Below are 20,388 nucleotides of genomic sequence, written 5' to 3' on the forward strand. Positions count from 1 at the left end.
AGCAGCATCAAAAAGGTGGGCTTTTAGCTGAGATTTGAAGACGGCCAGAGATGGAGCTTTACGTACTGGCTCAGGAAGTCTATTCCAGGCAAAAGTAAAAGGATGCTTATAAAATTAGGTCACACCTAGATGTATGCACAGTGCAAGTAGGCATGTACTTATAAAGTAGGTGTGTTCAGGGGAGGAGTTTGAGTGGAGCATGGACAGAGTTGCATTTAAGCCGCTATTTTACATACTAACTTTTAAGCCTGCTCCTAAGGAGGTTAGATTGAGAACAGGAAATGGCATGACATCAAAAAGCTGAAACTGTCCCCCCTCCCATCTCCCCCATGCTGTTGCCATTTTAATACACCCAAACCAAAGCAATCAAACCTATCAGCTGCTACATCCATGCTGTTGTTCTTTATTGTTAATAGCATTTTTATTTGATCTCACTTATATTTCCAAACATGCCAGCTTGTGCAGCATAAGGGTGTATACAGAGGAGCTATCGGTTTCATTGGTTAGAGCAGTAATTAGTTCTAAATTCTAATCATTGTATCATTCAGAGGGGCACGTCATAGGGATTCCCTGTTTTCATGCAGAGATGTTTTCACCTAGTAAAGGGCCACCAAAACAGACATCATGTTATGAGAATCAGATGTTCAGCATTCAGGGTTTTCTATGTATAAGTACAATGAGGTTGTTGTTTTTTTTTAAACATTAATCAGGTTGAAACCTGGGAGCATTTAACATCTTTTTTTTCCTGTGGGTACATCAAAAGAAAAAGATGGTAGGTGGGAACTTGCTGCTTTTGTTTTCTGGAATGCAGTGGTATATTATAAAAAAATGCGTGATTTTTTTAAAATTACTACTATTTAAAAAACATTGACTAATGAGGGAAGGTTTTCCTTCATGTAGAAGTTCTGTCCAGAATCGGGAACTTCTTTTACTAAACTGCACTAATGATTCCCACGTAGCAAATGTGATGCAGCCCATTAAAAATTAATGGACTGAGGTGCATTTGCCATGCCAGGGATCGTTAGTACAGTTTAGGAAAGAGGTTGTAAATGTGCCAACATTGTCCAGTTCTGTTGTATATATTTATTTCTTCCTCAAGTCTGTTTGGTTGTAAAAGTCTCTTTTTTGTTTGTCTGTTTTGGAATCTTTGACTCCCAGCTGTGTGTTTGTATATAGATGAGTGTGATTTTATTAGGCAGACAAACAAAACACCACCAAAATACAGTAGCAAGCAGCTCACTATTACCTGCAAGTTCATGCACAGTTAATTATGTTCAATGGAAAATAAATCTGTTGGCAGCCTGCTATGTGAATATTCCATCACTGTTTCAATATTGCTACCAAGTATTACATATTATGGGCATTTGCTTTAAAACTTTGATTGTTGCAATTTGTTTATCTAGACCTTACATGCATATGGTATTGTTTGTTAAATCCAAAGGTGAAACCTAAGGGTGGTTAAACATTTTGGTATAAACTGTGTTAAGATGTAGAAGTTATTTTCGCAATGTGTGTTTGAATGCCTGTTTATTTATTTATTTATTTATTGTATTTGTATCCCACATTTTCCCACCTATTTGCGGGCTCAGTGTGCATGTAATAAGTTTGAATAACTGTCTATACTTATGGCTATGATTTCTGAACATGCTGCATCATTAAAAGACAGACTTTTAAATGCTCAGTTGGGTATATATGTTAATCTCAACTTTGTAAAAATGTTTCAGACATATCCATCAACTTGCTCCCACGATATTACTGAATTAGATTAGTCTGCCTCACTGTATTTCCAAATGTCAGCCATATTAAACCTGAGTTTGCTTGGGATCCTTTATTCTCCATCTTTAAGGCACTGCCTATCCAAATGGATGGTGATGGCACAAGGAAAGCAAGTTAGTGAAGACTAACTCAAAATAACCTGTTCCTAGCTCTAGCATTACCATATTGAACATGTGACCATACCATGCCTTTGTGGTTATATTCTACTAATATGTTAAACGATTAACTGGCTTTCTTGAAAGGATTATTTAACCTTTGGATGCATGACTAGGAACAAAAACACACACTTATTTATGCAGTATCACAATTCCTCATGTACAGCCACAAAAGGGTGGATAGTGTTCACAATAAGCTCCTTTTAGTATTGACCAGAAAGAAGAGATAAGAGTTTTCAGTTTTGGCATAGCATAAGTCATCACAAGAACAAAATATAAGAAAACCAATGGACTGCATTAGGGGCTTAAAGCCCATTTTGTTATGTTTAAACAAATGAGAAATCTGTTTGAATTTTGTAAATTGCTTAGATTTGGCTTTGCCATGAGTTGGCAATTAAAATCCAAATAAACATAAACATGAAACAAAATATTTATTTTTATTATTTTGACTTATAAAACAATTTTTCCCTGAAACATGCTCAAAACAGAATAATCCATTTGTGTATCTAAAATGTAAACTTCTACAAAAGAAATGAAGTGAAGATGTGATTCCATGTGCTCCAATGAAAGAAGAGTTTAATTTTTCTTCCATTTAATTTCAATATATTCCATCTTTATAACACCAGGCTTCCCAAGACATTACAACAATAGTTACAGGATATCCTCACTTAAATTTGGCCATATACTACTGTATTCTATAGAACAGTGTAGAAAAGTGAGCACAAAATGCAGAGTTTATTACTGATGTTTCTATTAGCTACGATAATTTTAGGCAGTTTCCTATAGGAAAAGTCCATAGACTTTTGGTATAATTAGTGTCACCTCCTATATAATTGTTGAAGAATTTCATTTTGCTTCACTAATTTTCCTCTTGCATCCATTCTTTGGTGTTTTTTTCCATAGTATTTTGTCAGCATCACAGTTTGTTTTTGACACTTTATCTTTCATCTTCTACATTTTCTTTTTAGAGCTAGTATAGTCTCATCAAACCAAGGGGATGATTTTTGCTTAGATCTAATTTTGGTTTTGGTAGGGGCAATTTCGTCTACTATGGATTTGCTTAGAATAGGTACCTTACAAGGCACTTTAGGTGAGTCCTTATAAAATTACTTACAAAGAGGGTAATTGTATTATTCTAAGACTATTTTATAAAGACACATAGGAAAACCTACCCCTACAAAAAAAAGTCCAAGACAAAGGAAAAAGGGTTCCCTGCATGGTGCATGCTCAATAAAGACTTACATTACACTAAGCTTCTGCTGAAAGCCATTTGGTCTACATTTTCCTTTGTCCCATATAAAGACATATAGAACAGCATTTAAAAAAGACACACAAGCCTGATTAGAGACATCCAAGTTGGGGCATCTACAGTTAAGTATTTTAGAAAAGATCCCTTCTTAAAATACATGATAGAATGGGTGTCACAGCGGCGGCGACTTCCAGTGGGAAAACCCTCTTCAGAAAGGCAGATGGAGAGAAAATAGAAACAGACCAGCCCACCAGATAGATATGTCAGGTTTGGCAGTACCCCATCTATTTATGTATTTATTTTATTTATTTCTTCCTGATCCCACACCCCAATTGCATTAATTAGACATCACCACCCCACCCCCAATCATATCATCCTGTCTGTTCTGTTGGGTCCATTTCATCCTTAAATGAAAAGGGAGAATAAGGGTTCCAGTTATTTTGTAATATAATGTCTTAACATCCTCTTCTGAAATTTGATTCCATTACGCTGACAGGAAAGTTGACCTGTTTGCATTATAGGAGTACTATTCAAGACATGTTCTGTTGTATTTCTCTGCTCATTGTGTCACATAAATCGTTGTTGCCATGCTCTTATGCTATTGCGGTTCATGTCATAGTTCTAATGTAGGTAAAGTGGCAATGTTGCACACATATAAATGTAACAAATGTGTTATGATTTTTCTCTCTAGAGGTTTGGAGATCTTACAATGATTCACCCAAAGAGGCCATGAACGGAGATAGTACTGGTTCGTCTCTTGCTGCAAAAGGCTTTAGAAGTGTTAAACCAAACCTCCAAGATCAGAAATCACCAACTCAGGTAAACACACACACACATACTCACATAGTTTTTCATTTTCTTCTCTCTTGATTCAGTGAATTAAGTTTTATTGTCAGGGTGTATTATATAAGAAACCTGTCTTTTCCTCTTTATGGAAAAAGGCATCCAACACCAACATACATGTTTTCAAATAGCACATGGCTTTGACATAAGTACAGAACACAGTATGTAGTGCTGCTGAACAAAAGGTCTATGCTGTAGCCAAGCACTCATAAAGCTTTTTTGACGACTGTAGAGTTCATGCACGAGGAGGCCAAGCTGAATAATTAATTTTCAAAGCATATAGTGTGTAACTTTGTAAGTCTATGTGCTTTGAAAATGAGCACCCCATATACTAAACTAAACTCAAGTATACTATACAAAGCAGTTGGTCTTGATAAGCATGGCAATTTTCAGGAGGAAATGATAGTGATTATTGAAGCATCATATTTTGATCACTGCACAAGTCATTTCACTATCAAGCAGAATATCTCTATTTTTAGCAAATGAGCCTGAAGGCTCAGAGTAACAGCATCATATGCAGGGTGATTTTGAATACCGGCCTGCATAAATTGCAGTGGATTTTGTATTTCAGTCATGTAAAGATTTATTTTTTTTCCTCAACAACTCTGTGGATGCCAAGTAAAACCACACTGAACCATACTGATGAATTCAGAGATCAGTATTGACTATACTTCCTGCGCGTTTTAGCATATGTGGTCTCTTATGAGTCAACAAGAGTTGAGTATTAGAAATATATTTACTGAACATTATGCATGTATGTGTGGGAACTGAGTCATTTAAGAACTCAGTTATAATGGAGTTCAGTTACTAAAGATTTTTTTTATATATTTTTTTTAAATTATGTATTTATATATATATTTTTTAGAGAGCCATACAGCGGGCGAGAGCCATATTAAGAAGTCAGACCTATAAGGCAGTGTGCTCTGTTTTGCTTTCTACTATATATCTATGTAATGTACTGTTTTTCTGCTGACATTGCTTTCTTTTGTTTTTCCCCTTCATGCTCTTTTGCTGTGTGGATGCTTTTGGCAAACAAGGCTCCCCTGCCACCCCCTAGAAAAGAGAGCTTTCACAGATCAGAAATAACTAATAATCAGAAAGGAGAAATCAATAACCAGTCCACAGCAGCAGAGCAAATCTCCCCAAATGTTCTGTACTTTACTAACCAGGAGGCCGTCCAGTGCACGGCGGTACACAGCAAAGCAGTGTTCCATTCACAAAAAGACACTAATCCACTGATCCTAGTCTCTGGTGCAGGCACACAAGTGACACCTAATAGTAGCAGCACTGACCTCCGACAGGGCCAAAGGCAGGATTCCCACGAACGCAGAGTTTCTTCCATGAAATTAACCCTCAGAGATCATCCAACAAGCAGCAGTACAGAGAATCCACAGTCCCAGCCCAAGCTCACTACAGTACCTGTATTCCCAGCGAATTCCCCTTCACCTGCTTGCAACCCTCTCCCTGGAATACACACAGCCTCTCTCTCCATTCAGATAGCATCCCGCCCTGACCCTACAGCAGCTTCTAAGCCCAGAAGCCAAGAACATCCACCTGGGCTTTCTCCAGACACTTCCAAGATGCCACCTAAGGATGCTGGACAAAATGCTACAGTTCCTTCCTCGGCACGGTCCACAGAGTGCAATGTGGTATATCAAACTTTATAGCCTTTCCTGTTACACCTTTAGTACAATGGCTAGAATAATTAATGTACTCACATATCCACCCATAGAGGTTGTATTTATCTTTGTCATCCAGGAGAGAGTGGCTTTGAGCAAACTAAGCCCCCTGACTACTAAGCCAGACTAGCGGCTGCCATACGGCAATGCCGACACAGCCCATTCAAAGAATGGGCAATGTCAGGATTACCTCAGTGCCAGCCACTAGCCCGGCTTAGTAGACAGGAGGGTAAGTATTAAGGGGGCTGTTCTATAACTGGGCATCTGGTAGGAGCCTGTTCTATAAAGGAGAATAGGTGCCTGTGTTTCTTTATGGAATACTAGCGGAACAGCAAAAATACAGGCCTATAAGTTAGGTGTGAGCAGTTATACCAGCTGTAGAACTGGTCGTGTGTGTGCCTAAGTGCTAGAGATATGCACATACCCCCGGATTCTATATATGGCAACTAAATTTGTGCACACAAATCAGCGCTCATTGATCATTCGTGAATGCAAATTAATTGATTAATGACCCAATCAGCACCAATAATTGACTACTAACAACCAATTATTGGTGTCAATTGGCCTTAATTGGGATTTACACATGCATCTTATTCTATAACAGTGCAGGCGGAAATCCTATGGTCCGTAAATTCAAGGGGGCATGGCCAGGGGCGTCCCCAGAATTTACTTGCGTTGTCACAAAATAGACCTGATCGGTGCCTAACTTAGACACCAGCATTTACACCTGTTTTCAGCAGGCATAAGTGCTGGCGCCTTAAGTTAGGCGAAGAACAACAAAGAAAGTCCAATTCTTCCGCAAAAACACACAAGGAAACAACAAGTCAAGCAGAAGATATTCAGAAGGACCAGACTGAAGTCACAGATGTTAACAGTCAAAAATGATGATTTATTAAGACCCTACACGGTCTTAAGTTAGGCACCATTTATGTGCTTAGTCACTAATCTATAAAGGATGCGGATCCTTTATAGAATAGTGCTCAGTGCTTAAATTTTTCCATTTACAGAATCTAGTCCATAATTTATGTTATTGTGTATGTTAATGTGCCTAAGTTTGAGTTTTGCCAATGTGCCAACCATACTCTACCTATGAGTACACCCACCTGGAAAATACAGACTATAAGATATATGCACATTTACACAATAGTGGTTGGGTGGAATTTTAGAATTTATACTTTTATGTCCACATATGCACATGAATATGCCATTATTGCAATAACTTACACATGTCACTGGTGCATAACTGGTAGTGCATACTTTATAGAATTATCCTGTACATGTCATAAACTGTTCTTCACCAGTTCAGTGCTAAAAACAAATCTCTTCTTTAGCTTTTCCTACAATTTAGTAAGCTTGATTTCCAGATGTCATTAAGAGCAGAGTACTACTAGCTTTATTGATTTTTTTTTATGCTTTATCATCAGTCTTACATGGGAAATTAATTTCTACAAGAGTGAAAGTGTCTAGAGAGCTTTTTGCACATTGAGTCAGGCAGTTGAGCTGCCGAAACACTAGCATCAGGTTTTTTGTCAGGGGGGATCTGCAGAGAATGAAGTGCTCCACAGTTTTTCATATTAGATCAGGTTTACCTAAGATGATATTTGATTTTCTCAGATAAATTTAAAAACATGTTTGCTTGCTCAGAATGGAACATAAAAGAAGACTTTATTGAGTAATAACTCCTTTTATGTGTCAACATTTTTTATTGATGATTTGAGTAATAATTCTTTTTATATACCATACCATATACAATTAAAAAAAAACTTGAACAGCAGGGCCACGCCAGGAATTAACCCCCTCATTCTGTAACAAGTTGCCTAACATTAGGCACCAAACCCCGGATTCTGTATAGTGCGCTTAGATTTAGGCGCCGAAATCAGTGCAGATTCTATAACCGCACATAACTTAATTGGGTTAACCAGTTAATGAGCACTGATAACAGCACTTAACAAGCAATAATGAGCACTAATTGGCACTGATTAGAATTTAGGCGCACAACTTGCTAAGTGTATTCTGTAATGATGTGCGCCAAACTTCTTACACACAGAGGTAAAAAGGGACATGGTTTTGGGTGGGGAAATAGGCATTTCATGGGCATTCCAAAATGTAGGCACCTATAGAATATGGCCCAGTGCGCCTAAATCTATGTGCTGAGATTTACACCAGGTTTTTGTTGGCGTAAATGTATGCGTGCAGATATAGGCACTGAAATATCAACTAAGCATATTCTACCGATTATAGAATATGCTTAGCACTGATTTCAGTACTGATTTTTTAGGCGCTGTATATAGAATCTCCTCTCAAGGGGGGGAATTCTATAAATCATGCAGAAACAAAAATTTGGTCCTAAGCGCTATTATATATAGAGCACACACCATATATTGAATAGCGCTTAGACACGGATTCCATGTCTAATGTTTGAGCGCTGCACTTACGCCTGCTGAAACAAGGTGTAAATACCGGCACCCAACGTAGGTGCACTTAGGCCCCTGATGGCGAACCTATGACACGCGTGTCAGTACTGACACGCGTAGCCATTTTCGATGACACGCGGCCGCATGTGGCCGCATACAGAGAAGCAGCGGCGTTCCTTGCTGACACCCAGGCGGATCGCCGATGCGCCCCCCCCAAGGTGCAGCGCGACCTCCCCCCCCCCCCCCCCGGTGCATGTTTACCCGTGTGCGCTCCTATTGGCTCCCTCCGAGTCCTCCGCTCGTTCCCTCCCTGCTGCTCCCTCTGCCCCGGCTCCTGCACGGCTGTTTGACTTCACTTCCGGCCGGCGGAGCAGAGAGCAGTGGAATGCCGTGGGGGACGCATCTCTGAGGGCCCTGTGATCGCCATTACCAGCAACCACATAACCACAGCAACCATCATCCAATCTACTGTTCTGGGGTGTCGTGGATTTCTAATTGACCATCATTAATGAGATAGGTGAGGGGGAGGCTGGGAGAGGCAAGGGCATGTGCTATGGGTGCCGTTTCCCGCCATTAGAAATAGCGGCAGCCATCTTAATTTACATAAGGTGGTCAGTTAGGCTAGTTAACCCCTAATTGCCTGCAGGACTAACAGGCTATCTATAATTCTATCTTCTGTCACTGCCCCCCTGATGGAGAACCCAAAAAATAAAAAAACAAGGTTAAGTAAAGGAAGTGGTAGTAGCAGTTGCCGACCCTTTCAAGAGACATGGACCGAGATGTATGGCATTATAGAAAAAAATGGCAGATCATTTTGCGTTCTATGTACTGAAACGGTAGTAAGCAGAACGTGGAATATAAATAGACATTTTGAAACTAATCATTCCCAGCTCCTGAAAAAAAGTGAGGATGAAAGGAAGGAATACATTTCCAGGCAGCTACACTTTTATAAGAGCCAATCTAATTCCATCCTTACATTTGTAAAAGGTTCTACAAATTTAACATCTGCAAGTTTGAGCATTGCTCACTCCATAGCTCAGCATGGAAAAGCACTCAGTGAGGGAGGATTTATTAAAGAAACTCTCCTAAGATGTGCACCAGTTCTATTTCACGATATGCAGAATAAAGATGCAATTATTAAGAGAATATCTGAGTTACCAGGAAATTTGGAGTGCCTGGATCCGATTACCAGACACTTTTAGCACCCTGAAAAATATAGCAATGGCTTTACTCACAATTTTTCCCTCTACGTACTTTTGTGAAACCTTATTCTCAGTGTTAAATAATATCAAAACCAACAAAAGAAACAGATTGAAAGATGAAGTTAGTAGCGCATGCTTGGGCTTGAAGTGTACAAAATACCAACCTTCAATTGAAGATTTAGCCAATGAAATTCAGCAACAAAAAAGTCACTAATAGGCAGATTAGTTAAAGAATTCCCCCTCCCCCTCACTTATCTTAGTTCATGGCACCCCACACAAGTTAAATAATACCAAGACCAACAAAAGAAACCGATTGACAGATGAACAAAGAAGTCACTAAGCAGGTAAGTTAAATAATTAGTTTTTGGTTTATTAAATACAGTTATATATTACAATTATACATTTTTGTTATTTAAACTATAAGTATCGTGAAATTATGGTTTTTTTAATCGAAGTGACACACCACCCGAGTTATGCTCGGTTTTTTGGTGAATTTTGACACACCAAGCTCAAAAGGTTGCCCATCACTGACTTAGGCCAAATTCCGTAATTCCGCATGCAACCCTGACATGCCTCTGGCCACACCTCTTTTTCAGATATGCACTAGAAAAGTCGGGTGCCGTACCTTTTAGAATATCACGCAGTCAGAAATGTTTGCAACTTCTAATCAAAGCCAGTTAGCTGCAGTAATTGGTTGTTAGCATCCAATTGTTGCTAGTTATGGGCTCATTAATCAATTAAGTTGCACACTTATCTTGGGCACATGCCCAAATTTTGGCTTGCAACTTTGGGCACAATATATAGAATCCATGGGGCAAGTTCACACATAAGTTATGTGTAAGGGCTAGTTGGGTGCTAAGCGGCATTCTGTAACTTTTTACGCACAACTAGCTTAGCAGGTAAATGTAAGGGGGCATGCACAAGGGGAGATTCATGGGTGGGACCAACATTTATGCATTACAGAAGTCCCACATTTAGAAGCATGCATATATGTCTGCTACTGACATGGCATAAGGGGGCACCCTTAAATGTTGGCATGTAAATGCTGACTTATGCTAGTATTCTATAATGGAATCTGACCAGTCAATATTCAGCACCATTTAATCAGCCAAGTTGCTCCTGGATGGTTAAATAGCACTAAGCTGGCTAAGCACTAATATTCAGCATGAGATAGCCGGTTAGCTCCGCTGAATATTAGCATTTAACGCATAGAGGCTAACCGGCTATATTGCGCGATATAAGTGGCTAGCTGCGAATATTCAGCGCTTGGCTAGCTACATTTGGCGGCTAAATCGAGCCACTTAAATAGCGGGCCTATCTTTGGCTACTGTAAACTTAACCGGCCAACGCTGAATATTGACTTGGTCAGTTAACTTTAAGCAGGCCGGAAAAAAATGGATATTCAATGCTGTTCACCAAAAACAGGCTGGCATTGAATATCCGGGCTCAGCGTCGATCGCAAGTCTCAGCCGGCCTGCCTCCTGCGAGCTGAATATTGGCCGGTAAGTGCCCAGATGCCATTATAGAATTAGCACTTGTTGTATCTTGGCTCTAATGTGTGGGGACTTTTATAGAATTGCCTTCTAACTGGGCAAAAGCTTTTATCAGCAGATTTATAGGATATTTTCTTTACAAATTTTATTTAGTGTTCTTTTCAATGAAATGCATTTTGTTATGTTTGGCCACATCTTTTTTGTTGTTTTGAGATTAGGAGTTTATAGTGATTTATTTTATTTATTTATTTATTTATTTTGTTAGTTTTGGATCCCTCCATCTACCTGCACTATTCCTAGGGTGATTCTGTTACATGGCGCATGATCGGTACAGTTATCAAAAGGAGTTATACATTTATTGGCAGCTGGGGCTTAGCTACAGGTGGGCTTGGATGGGCCCAGGCCCACCCATTCTTACTGCAGGCCCACCCATTCTCAGTCTGATCACCAATCAGGTTCCTAGGCGTCACTTAGCCTGCACAGCTGCTGCTCATTAGCTCAGCTTCAACCAGGTGCAACAGGAAGTGCCTCATCAGAGAGCCTGTTGTAGCAGTAGCTTCAGTGATTTTTGTTTGTTTGTTTTACTTACCTGGTAAGCAATTAAGCAGCAGCCCTCCTGTCTTGCCTGCCTCATTTGCTGCTGCTGCTGCTGCTGCTTGGGCATGGGGGGGGGGGGGGCTGTGCTAGGGTAGGCTATTTTTCCTATGCTCTGTTCTCACTGCCTGCCCCCGCAAATCATTCTGGCACATCTTGGGTCTCTACTATTAGTGATCCTCCAGGACACAGAGAAATCTGCAGCAAAGTCCAGAGCCTCGGTTTCTGCCTTTAAATAAGTGGGACTCGTCCCATGCAGCTGGGGGAAATCTGTGCACTCATCCAGCCTCAGACCAACACTAGGAGTCAGCAGCAGCCACAGCATTAGGCTGTCTCTCCAGCCCTGCACCACGTGGACATTGATTAGGGTCTCATCCAGGACAGTAAACTTCTGGAATAAACTTTTTTGCCATGCCCAGGAGACACAGACTTCAGGTAAAGAAAAAGAAAAAGATTTATTTTATACTGGTCGGCGTCTGGGTGGGTGTGAGTTCTGCAGTGTCCAGGTTAAAAACAAACATAGAAAAAAACCACAGTCTGCTATTTCATGCTGTTGGGAGGGTGTGGGCTCTGCAGTACCAAGGTTAAATGTTTTTTTTGTTATGTTCTGGGCTTCTGGGTGGGGTGGGAGATTGGGAAGGCCAGGGAAGCAGTGGTGTAGCCACAGGTGGGCCTGGGTGGGCCAGGGCCCACCCACTTAGGGTTCAGGCCCACCCAACTTCACAGTTTTGTGGTAGCTGGTGGGGATCCCCGGCTCCACCAGCTGAAGACCTCCCCCTGATGGTAATGAAAACACTACTGTCACCTGCACATGCTCAGTCTTCAGCACATGCCTGCTGCAGACTGTTAAGGTGGAAAGAAGCGTTTTCTCGCCAGCTGAGATATTTTTTTTGGGTGGTGGTGTGGGGGTGGGGGAGAACACTTGGTGCCCACCCACTTCTTGCCTAGGACCACCCAAAATCTGTTGTCTGGCAACGCCCCTGCAGGGAAGGGCAGGACTGATGCTAGACTATGGGGGATGGGAGGTAGGGCAGGGCTATGCTGTGAAACAGGATGATTTCAGAGATTGCAGGTTACCCAATTCCAGGCTGGATATTTTGGGACAGTCCTAGATTTCTGACCATCCCATCTTGGTGCATTATGGGATTTGCAACAGTGATTTCAATGGGTAGGATCAGGCACTGCAAATCCTACACTGCTATAGGTTATAAAGTCTAAACCAGGACTGTCCCAAAATCTCCAGCCTGGAACTGTGTAACCTGACATCTCTATAACTTCTAATTTTTGGTCCTTTATTCTACAATTGGTAAAGGGTGGTCTGTGTTCTGTGTGTGACCAAGTTGGGAGATTCTGTGTGCATGTAGTTCATATGGGGATGTATATGAGTTTGACTTGTCTGGCTTTTCCAATGGGAACGTCAGTCTCAGAAGGGAGAGAAAGCAGTAGAGCCAGAGGAAAGAAAGAGACTTCAAAGCTATTTACCTGTTTTATAAATACAGCTTAATCAGTTATTTGCATTTGTTGCAAAGCAATGTTTGAAGGATATGTGCCATTTGCTTGTTATTATTTTTCAGGACACTGTAATGTGTGTTGAGATGTTTGCCTTATAGTAGACATATGTGGTCAAGTTTAAGTTATGGGATAATATAATTATATTTTAAAAATGCCTGTGTTCCATTAAGTATGTAGTTTATGTTGATGCAGGACAGCTGTTGGGCAGACTGTTTACTTAGAAATCCATCATCAAGTGCATTCTTAAGGCATTATTTAGTAGATCTCAAGAAACACCTATATACATAGTGCCCACCCATATCAGCTCTTGGCCCACCCAAAATGTCAGGTCTGGATACGCCACTGCTGCATACTGCTGTCATGGAGCTGGGTATGATATTTAAGGCTGGCATCGAGGCTGGAAAAATATTTTAAAACATTTTTTTTTAGGGTGGGAGGGGGTTAGTGACCACTGGGGGAGTAAGGGGAGGTCATCCCCGATTCCCTCCGGTGATCATCTGGTCATTTAGGGCACATTTTTGTGACTTGGTCGCAAGAAAAAAAGGACCAGGTAAAGTGTTCCAGGTATTTGTCAGGGACGCCCTTCTTTTTTCCATTATCGGTCGAGGACGCCCATGTGTTAAACCAACAGAATTCATAGTCCGTTCAGACAAGCAGAGACAATAAACTAAAAATGTTTATTGTATCAAGAATACCTATCGAATGCTACTACTACTACTTAACATTTCTAGAGCGCTACTAGGGTTACACAGCGCTGTACAGTTTAACAAAGAAGGACAGTCCCTGCTCAAAGGAGCTTACAATCTAAAGGACGAAATGTCAAGTTAGGGCAGTCTAGATTTCCTGAATAGAGGTATGGTGGTTAGGTGCTGAAGGCGACATTGAAGAGGTGGGCTTTGAGTAAGGATTTGAAGATGGGCAGGGAGGGGGCCTGGCAAATGGTCTCAGGGAGTTTATTCCAAACATGGGGTGAGGCGAGGCAAAAAGGGCGGAGCCTGGAGTTGGCGGTGTTGGAGAAGGGTACTGAAAGGAGGGATTTGTCTTGAGAGTGGAGGTTACGGGTAGGAACGTAGGGGGACATGAGGGTAGAGAGGTAGGGAGGGGCTGCAGATCGAGTACAATTGTAGGTTAGTAGGAGAAGCTTGAACTGTATGCGGTACCTAATCGGAAGCCAGTGAAGTGACTTGAGGAGAGGGGTGATATGAGTATATCGGTCCAGGCGGAAGATAAGACGTGCAGCAGAGTTCTGAACGGACTGAAGGGGGGATAGATGGCTAAGTGGGAGGCCATTGAGGAGTAGGTTGCAGTAGTCAAGGCGAGAGGTAATGAGAGAGTGGATGAGAGTTCGGGTGGTGTGCTCAGAGAGGAAATGGTGAATTTTGCTAATGTTATAGAGGAAGAAGCGACAGGTCTTAGCTATCTACTGGATATGCACAGAGAAGGAGAGGGAGGAGTCAAAGATGACTCTGAGGTTGCGGGCAGATGAGATGGGGAGGATGTGAACATTGAGAAAAGAAAGCAGAGAGTGATGAACCATGTCAAAAGCAGATGAGAGATTGAGTAAAACAACTACCACAGAGCGATGATGGTCAAGTGCTGTATGAATAGTGTCATATAAGGAAAGAAGAAGAGTGTGAGGGGGGTTTATAGAACACTGCCCCTCATCCTTAAGAAAAGTCCCTCTAATAGCCTGGGCCAACTTAAGAGGAAGTGAGCCGGGAGGGGCAGAGCCAGTACTGAGGAGTTTAAAAGACAGGACCAGGCTTAGGTTAAGGGAGCTCAGGCGGGGAATACTTGAATCCCCAGCATATGACACTGAAGCTCCTGTTCCATAATCACAACCTGACTGAGGCTTCAAATGATCTTAAAACAGTTTATTAGTGAAGACTCGACACAGCGCCGTGTTTCAGCAGTCAGCCTGCTTCAGGAGTCTTTGTATAGCATATGTGACACCATCAGATGTTAAATGAACATTGATTCAAGAAGATTGCAAAGTTTTTGTGATAAAGGTCTTTTTCAAAACCATACTTCTTCATCTGCTTGTATCAATGTTCATTTAACATCTGATGGTTTCACATATTTTATATAAGGACTCCTGAAGCAGGCTGACTGCCAAAACACGGCGCTGTGTCGAGTCTTCACTACTAAACTGTTTACCATCATTTGGAGTCTCCCCGTTTATCCCTGGTTAGCTATTTCCCATCCCATTATTTTGGGTATAAACAAGAGTGGGAAGACAGCACAGATTTTGACATTATATTTTTGTGGATGACAAACTCATAGAAAGATAATCATGCTCCTAACTACATCATTTACCTCTATATACCTTAGTGGCATCTCCCCCTTAAGGATCTCTTCCCTCTGTCATCCATCTGAGAGGGGCAGTTATCAATGTGGGCTGCTATTAAGATGTGTTATTTTACTGCTAACCTGGGTAATTAGTAATTACGTCTCATTGCATAAAATGGGACTTGTGCTAAAATAGCACTGGTGGTAAAATAACATGTCTTAACAGTAGCCCATATTGATAACTATGCCCCTAAATAGACTTAAAAGGCATTGAAACATTCAAATATTTTAAAGGTACAAATAATGCACCCAAAACAAACCTTCATCAGAGGAAAGGAAATTCTACAATAAAAAGTCATGATGTGAAACTTAAAGGTGATAGTTTCTAAAATTATACCTCAATCTGTTTCTGCACTAATGTGCTGGGGGAAACATATAACAGACTTCTTGTGGAAGTGAGATATTCGAAAAGGAATGAGATAAGCAAAGAGAATCCTTAATTGCAAAGGGGTGCAGAAGATGCCAGGGATTAGCTGGAGTTTGTGCTACTGCAAAAGATTAAAATTTGACAGACTAGATGGGCTTAATGGTTCTTATCTGCCATCGAATTCCATGTTTCCTATCATCCTCTTAGAAATATCTCACTCATGAATGGTCGAATAGCTGGCAAGATATGATTTGTGTGCCTTAGAATACTAGCTAATGAAATGCTCTAATTGACTGAGGGACATGTCCTTACCGACCAATAAAAACTAACTATGAGTCTTGGGGGAGAATCTGTGGGATTTCTGCAACTAGTAGCCACAAAAAAAGTGTATTTTTCAGGACGAATTTAATGATGATTTAAAAACACAGATTGCATTTCTCAGGTCACAAAGTCAGTGTTTGGGGTGATTCAGCAATGATCCACTCTTTTGTGTGTGGATTTTATTTTATTGCACTAAATACTGGTTATTGTTATTGGCTTGGTACAGAAGGCTTTCTATATGTACGCTGTTCATTGGAATATTGTTCTTTTTCTCTCAGACCCCGATAACAATCAATGGAAGCACTGGCAGTCCTGCCAGTCCAATGAGCTTCTTTCAAAGACCATTTTCTCCTTCCTCAATGTACACACCACCAGTTTCACTCAGTTCCATCATGCAGCACAGCAGACTGATGGGTAAGCTCCTCATCTCATATTTGCTTTGTGTACTGTATAACATACTCTGCATTTTATTGTGCTGTCAAAAGAGAATTTTAGAACTTTTGGCCCAAATAAAAATAAAAGGCCTGATATTCAGCAGCAGCAGTGGTGCACTGTGTGGGTAATTTTGTGAAGTAATTTTCTCATGTGTGTGCCACATAAGTGCATAAGTGGCCTCTTACAAATACTTGACTTTGTAACCAGGGACCTCTCTAGGCGCAGCCAAGGATAGAACAATCTCCTCCAGCCACAGGCTCCAGGTACAGTCAAGAAATAAATGTCTACCAGCAACTTCAATCTTAAGGACTTTATTCCATGCAGGTTTCTAGTAGACCAGATACACAGTTCCAACAGCAGCATTCACCTTCAATCTTAAGCACATGTAAGCCACCTGAAAGTGTGTGGCAAATAGTCCCCTTTAAGCAGTAGGCTATCAGCACATCCCAGGATTCAATATAGGCTCACAGTCAGCTCCAGTCTGGGCTCTTTATCCAGGGCACAGTAGTTCAATTCCAAATAAAAGCAGTTCATTCAGTTCATCATCACAGTTAAATCACCAAGCAGAAGTTTCTACCTTCTACTCTGTTTACCTTCATGATGGGTTCAATATTTTAGGGATTTCTCATACCCAAGGGATTCCACCCTGCATCTGCTTCACTCTACCCTCTTCTCCCCTTCCCCTGAGACTCCTTCCCACCTGCCTAATCAATCCCTGGCTTCTGCTCTCACAACCAATCATTCTCCTTCCATTAGCTGCCCCCACACCCATACCAGCTGAGTTAAGCATTAGACTAATGATGAGCTCCTGCACACAGGGTTTCCTATCTCTCTTTCCCCCTAGTGGCAGCCAATCTACACGTCCTGCCAGCTTACACCCATGTCTTCCCCTGTTGCAGCCAGGAGTATTGCAGCTAGGAGTCCAGTCCAGGTTCTTCATCTCACCCCCTGGCTCCTTGCCTGCAATGCCTTCTGGGACTTGTATTTCAGACTGAAACTGCCTTAACCCAACTATCCTGGATGTGACTCTATCACAACTTGTATAAAAGTACATACGATGACCTGATGATACATACTTTGCCAGTAGGTATATACAGGGGTGGAGTTTGGGTGGAGATTATACAATATGATGATCTACACATATATTTAAAACATTCTAGGCAGGTGTACATTTTCACCTCAGCAATACAGATGAAATGTCTGCAACTTAATGCTCATATTTTATAAAGACATGCAGGCTCCTACTTGTTTTTATAGAATTGACTTAAAATTGGTGCCTGAAAATCTTGCAAACAACCATTAAATTTGAAAGGAAACTAGGGTAATGAGGGTGGAGGGTGCGGGAGTGTTCTCACAAAACAAAACTGGGATCATGCGTTATCCAGCTTTTTCTGTATGATGTTTTCACATATTATTCTGTTCTGTTTGATTGCTGTCCTGTAATCAATTAATGCTTTTGAATAGATTTGTTGTTTAGTTATTGAGTTTCTTTGATCCTGAATAAAAATCGTTAAACCTTAAAAAAAAATTGGTGCCTGAAAATGGGCTTTCACTAGATATGTGGACTTTTTTTTATTGCCCTAAATACTGGTTATTGTTACATGGATGGCAGTCTTAAATCACCTTTTGCTTGGATTGGGGTCTAGAAGGCTTTGTATGTGGGATATTATTCTCTTTCTCTCAGACTCTGATAAAAATAAATGGAAGCAAACATTGTGACAAGCTAGCTGGTTTGCCAGCAATTTGTCAAGTGATAAAACGCTAGAACTAATGTCTGCCAGTGAGCAGTATAAGCATTTGTGGACTGAGTTCCTCCCACTGTATTAATTATTGTCAAAAGATATACACATATGCTGCTATTAGTAGTTTACCAACAGAATCGTATAATCACAATATATCCATATACTTCTGGTAAAAATATCCAAAATAACTCATCAGAACTAGAGACTAGTCGCCTATAATTGATGTAATTATTCGTGATCCTCTTATTTAAAGAGCACCCTCAGATATTCCCACTAGATTTAACACACAGAGTATTCTGTGACTTAGTGGTGTAGCACCTCATTCATCAGGTTGCTCTAATGCTTTTATTTTATTAAATTGAAAATGTCCACTAAAAGTGCTATCAGACTGGTATGATTATTTTTTATAAAAATATTTTTTCAATAACAATTTTTTTATATACCCAACCAGTCATATATGCATAATCACTGCCTTTAATTATAACTTATATCTCAATCTGTATGTAATAATATTAGGCAGCTACCATTAAAGCTTAAAGAATCACTTATCTGAAGCATGCGTCTAAAGCTTCTTATCCTGACTGCATAATTGCTCCATAAGTTGCTCCATATAATTGAAAATCGCATACACTCCTTCGCCTTCCCCTGAACACGCCCGACGCCGCGGGTTTCACTTATCTTTCTTCAGGGACTAGGGTTAAGGCGGCCTTCTGCTCCTCATTGTTTCAATGAGTCCCTGGGCGTTTGTTTTTTTTAGCGATAATGGAAACTAAAAACGCCCAGCTCAAAAACGTCCTAATCCAAGCCATTTGGTCGTGGGAGGGGCCACGATTTGTAGTACACTCATCCCCCTGACATGCCAGGACACCAACTGGGCACCCTAGAGGTCAGTGCGGTGGACTTCAGACAATGCTCCCACATGCATAGCTCCCTTACCACGGGTGCTGAGCCCCCAACCCCCCTCCCCCAAAACCCACTACCCACAAATGTACAACACTACCATAGCTCTTAGGGGTGAAGGGGGCACCTACATGTGGGTACAGTGGGTTTTGCAGGCCTCCCATTTACCAGCACAAGTGCTACAGGTGGGGGGGGATGGGCCTGGGTCCGCATGGCTGAAGTGCACTGCGGTACCCACTAAAAGTGCTCCAGGGACCTGCATACACGCAGGCCTCTAGGACTGGTTGCTGTTATATAACATTGGCACAGCAGTTGACACCTGAAGACTAATCTCTCCGAAAACGTCCTTTATTGGAATAAGCACGCTTACTCACAGTTAACTGCAGATCAGAGGTTGTGCCCCACTGACAACGAGTCTCCCTGGTACTGAGATGAGCAGTAGGTCAGAGCTGGCAGAATGGTATACAATGCCCTCTTTCAGCCACATTCAAGGGAAGAACTAAGTTCTGTAACGTGGCTAACATGTGAAAGGGATCTAAAACTGGCTTACAAAAATGGCCACTACCTCATGGACTACCGGAAACAAAACAGGGCACACTCTGACCCAGTAAGCAGGGGGAAAAGCACCATGGGAGTAGAGCCTACCAACTACCAACATCGTGAGCATTTGCCACAAGCTAGTGGAATCACGGAGCCCAATACCCTACACCCACCACAATGCATTGCTGATGGACTCTGCAGTGCGCATAACAGAAAAGGTGTCACACTCACCCGAGAGCCACATCAGAACCAGGGAAAGGCTATCACAGGATAGAACACATTCTGCAGTCATAGAGGTGGGTACTGTATTTGAGGCTGGCATAGAGGCTGGAAAAAAAGTTTTTCAAGTGGGTTTTTTTTGGTGGGAAGGGGTTAGTGACCACTGCAGGAGTCCGGGGAGGTGATCCCCGATTCCCTCCAGTGGTCATCTGGTCAGTTGGGGCACTTTTGGGGACCTGTTCGTGAAAAAAAAGGGTCCAAAAAAAGTGACCCAAAATCGCGGTAAAAACGCCTTTTTTTTCCGATTATCAGCTAAAGACGCCCATCTCTCCTCGGCCGATAACCACGCCCCAGTTCCGCCTTCACCACGCCTCCAACATGCCCCCATCAACTTTACCCGTTTCCACGACGGATTGCAGTTGGAAACGCCCCAAATCAGCTTTCGATTATACCGATTTGGGCGCCCACGGGAGAAAGACGCCCATCTCCCGATTTGGGTCGCAATATAGGCGTTTTTCTCTTTCGATTATAAGCTGGTCTGTGTGTTAAATCTAGTGGGAATATCTGAGGGTGCTCTTTAAATAAGAGGATCACGAAT

At 41.4% G+C, this 20,388-nt stretch overlaps 1 protein-coding gene across 2 annotated transcripts in view; it reads left to right on the top strand.

The window, feature by feature from the left end:
- The window catches only part of SORBS2 (sorbin and SH3 domain containing 2), a 610,065-nt gene that overhangs the window by 307,154 nt on the left and 282,523 nt on the right, over positions 1 to 20,388 (top strand). For both annotated transcript variants that reach the window (XM_030191487.1, XM_030191488.1), the window contains exons 6-7: positions 3,872 to 3,999; positions 16,233 to 16,368. In XM_030191487.1, the coding sequence (XP_030047347.1) occupies positions 3,872 to 3,999; positions 16,233 to 16,368 (264 nt within the window). The remainder of the gene's footprint in view (positions 1 to 3,871; positions 4,000 to 16,232; positions 16,369 to 20,388) is intronic.

This window comes from Microcaecilia unicolor, chromosome 2 (genome assembly GCF_901765095.1).
Source record: "Microcaecilia unicolor chromosome 2, aMicUni1.1, whole genome shotgun sequence".
In the NCBI taxonomy this organism is placed as follows: Eukaryota; Metazoa; Chordata; class Amphibia; order Gymnophiona; family Siphonopidae; genus Microcaecilia; species Microcaecilia unicolor.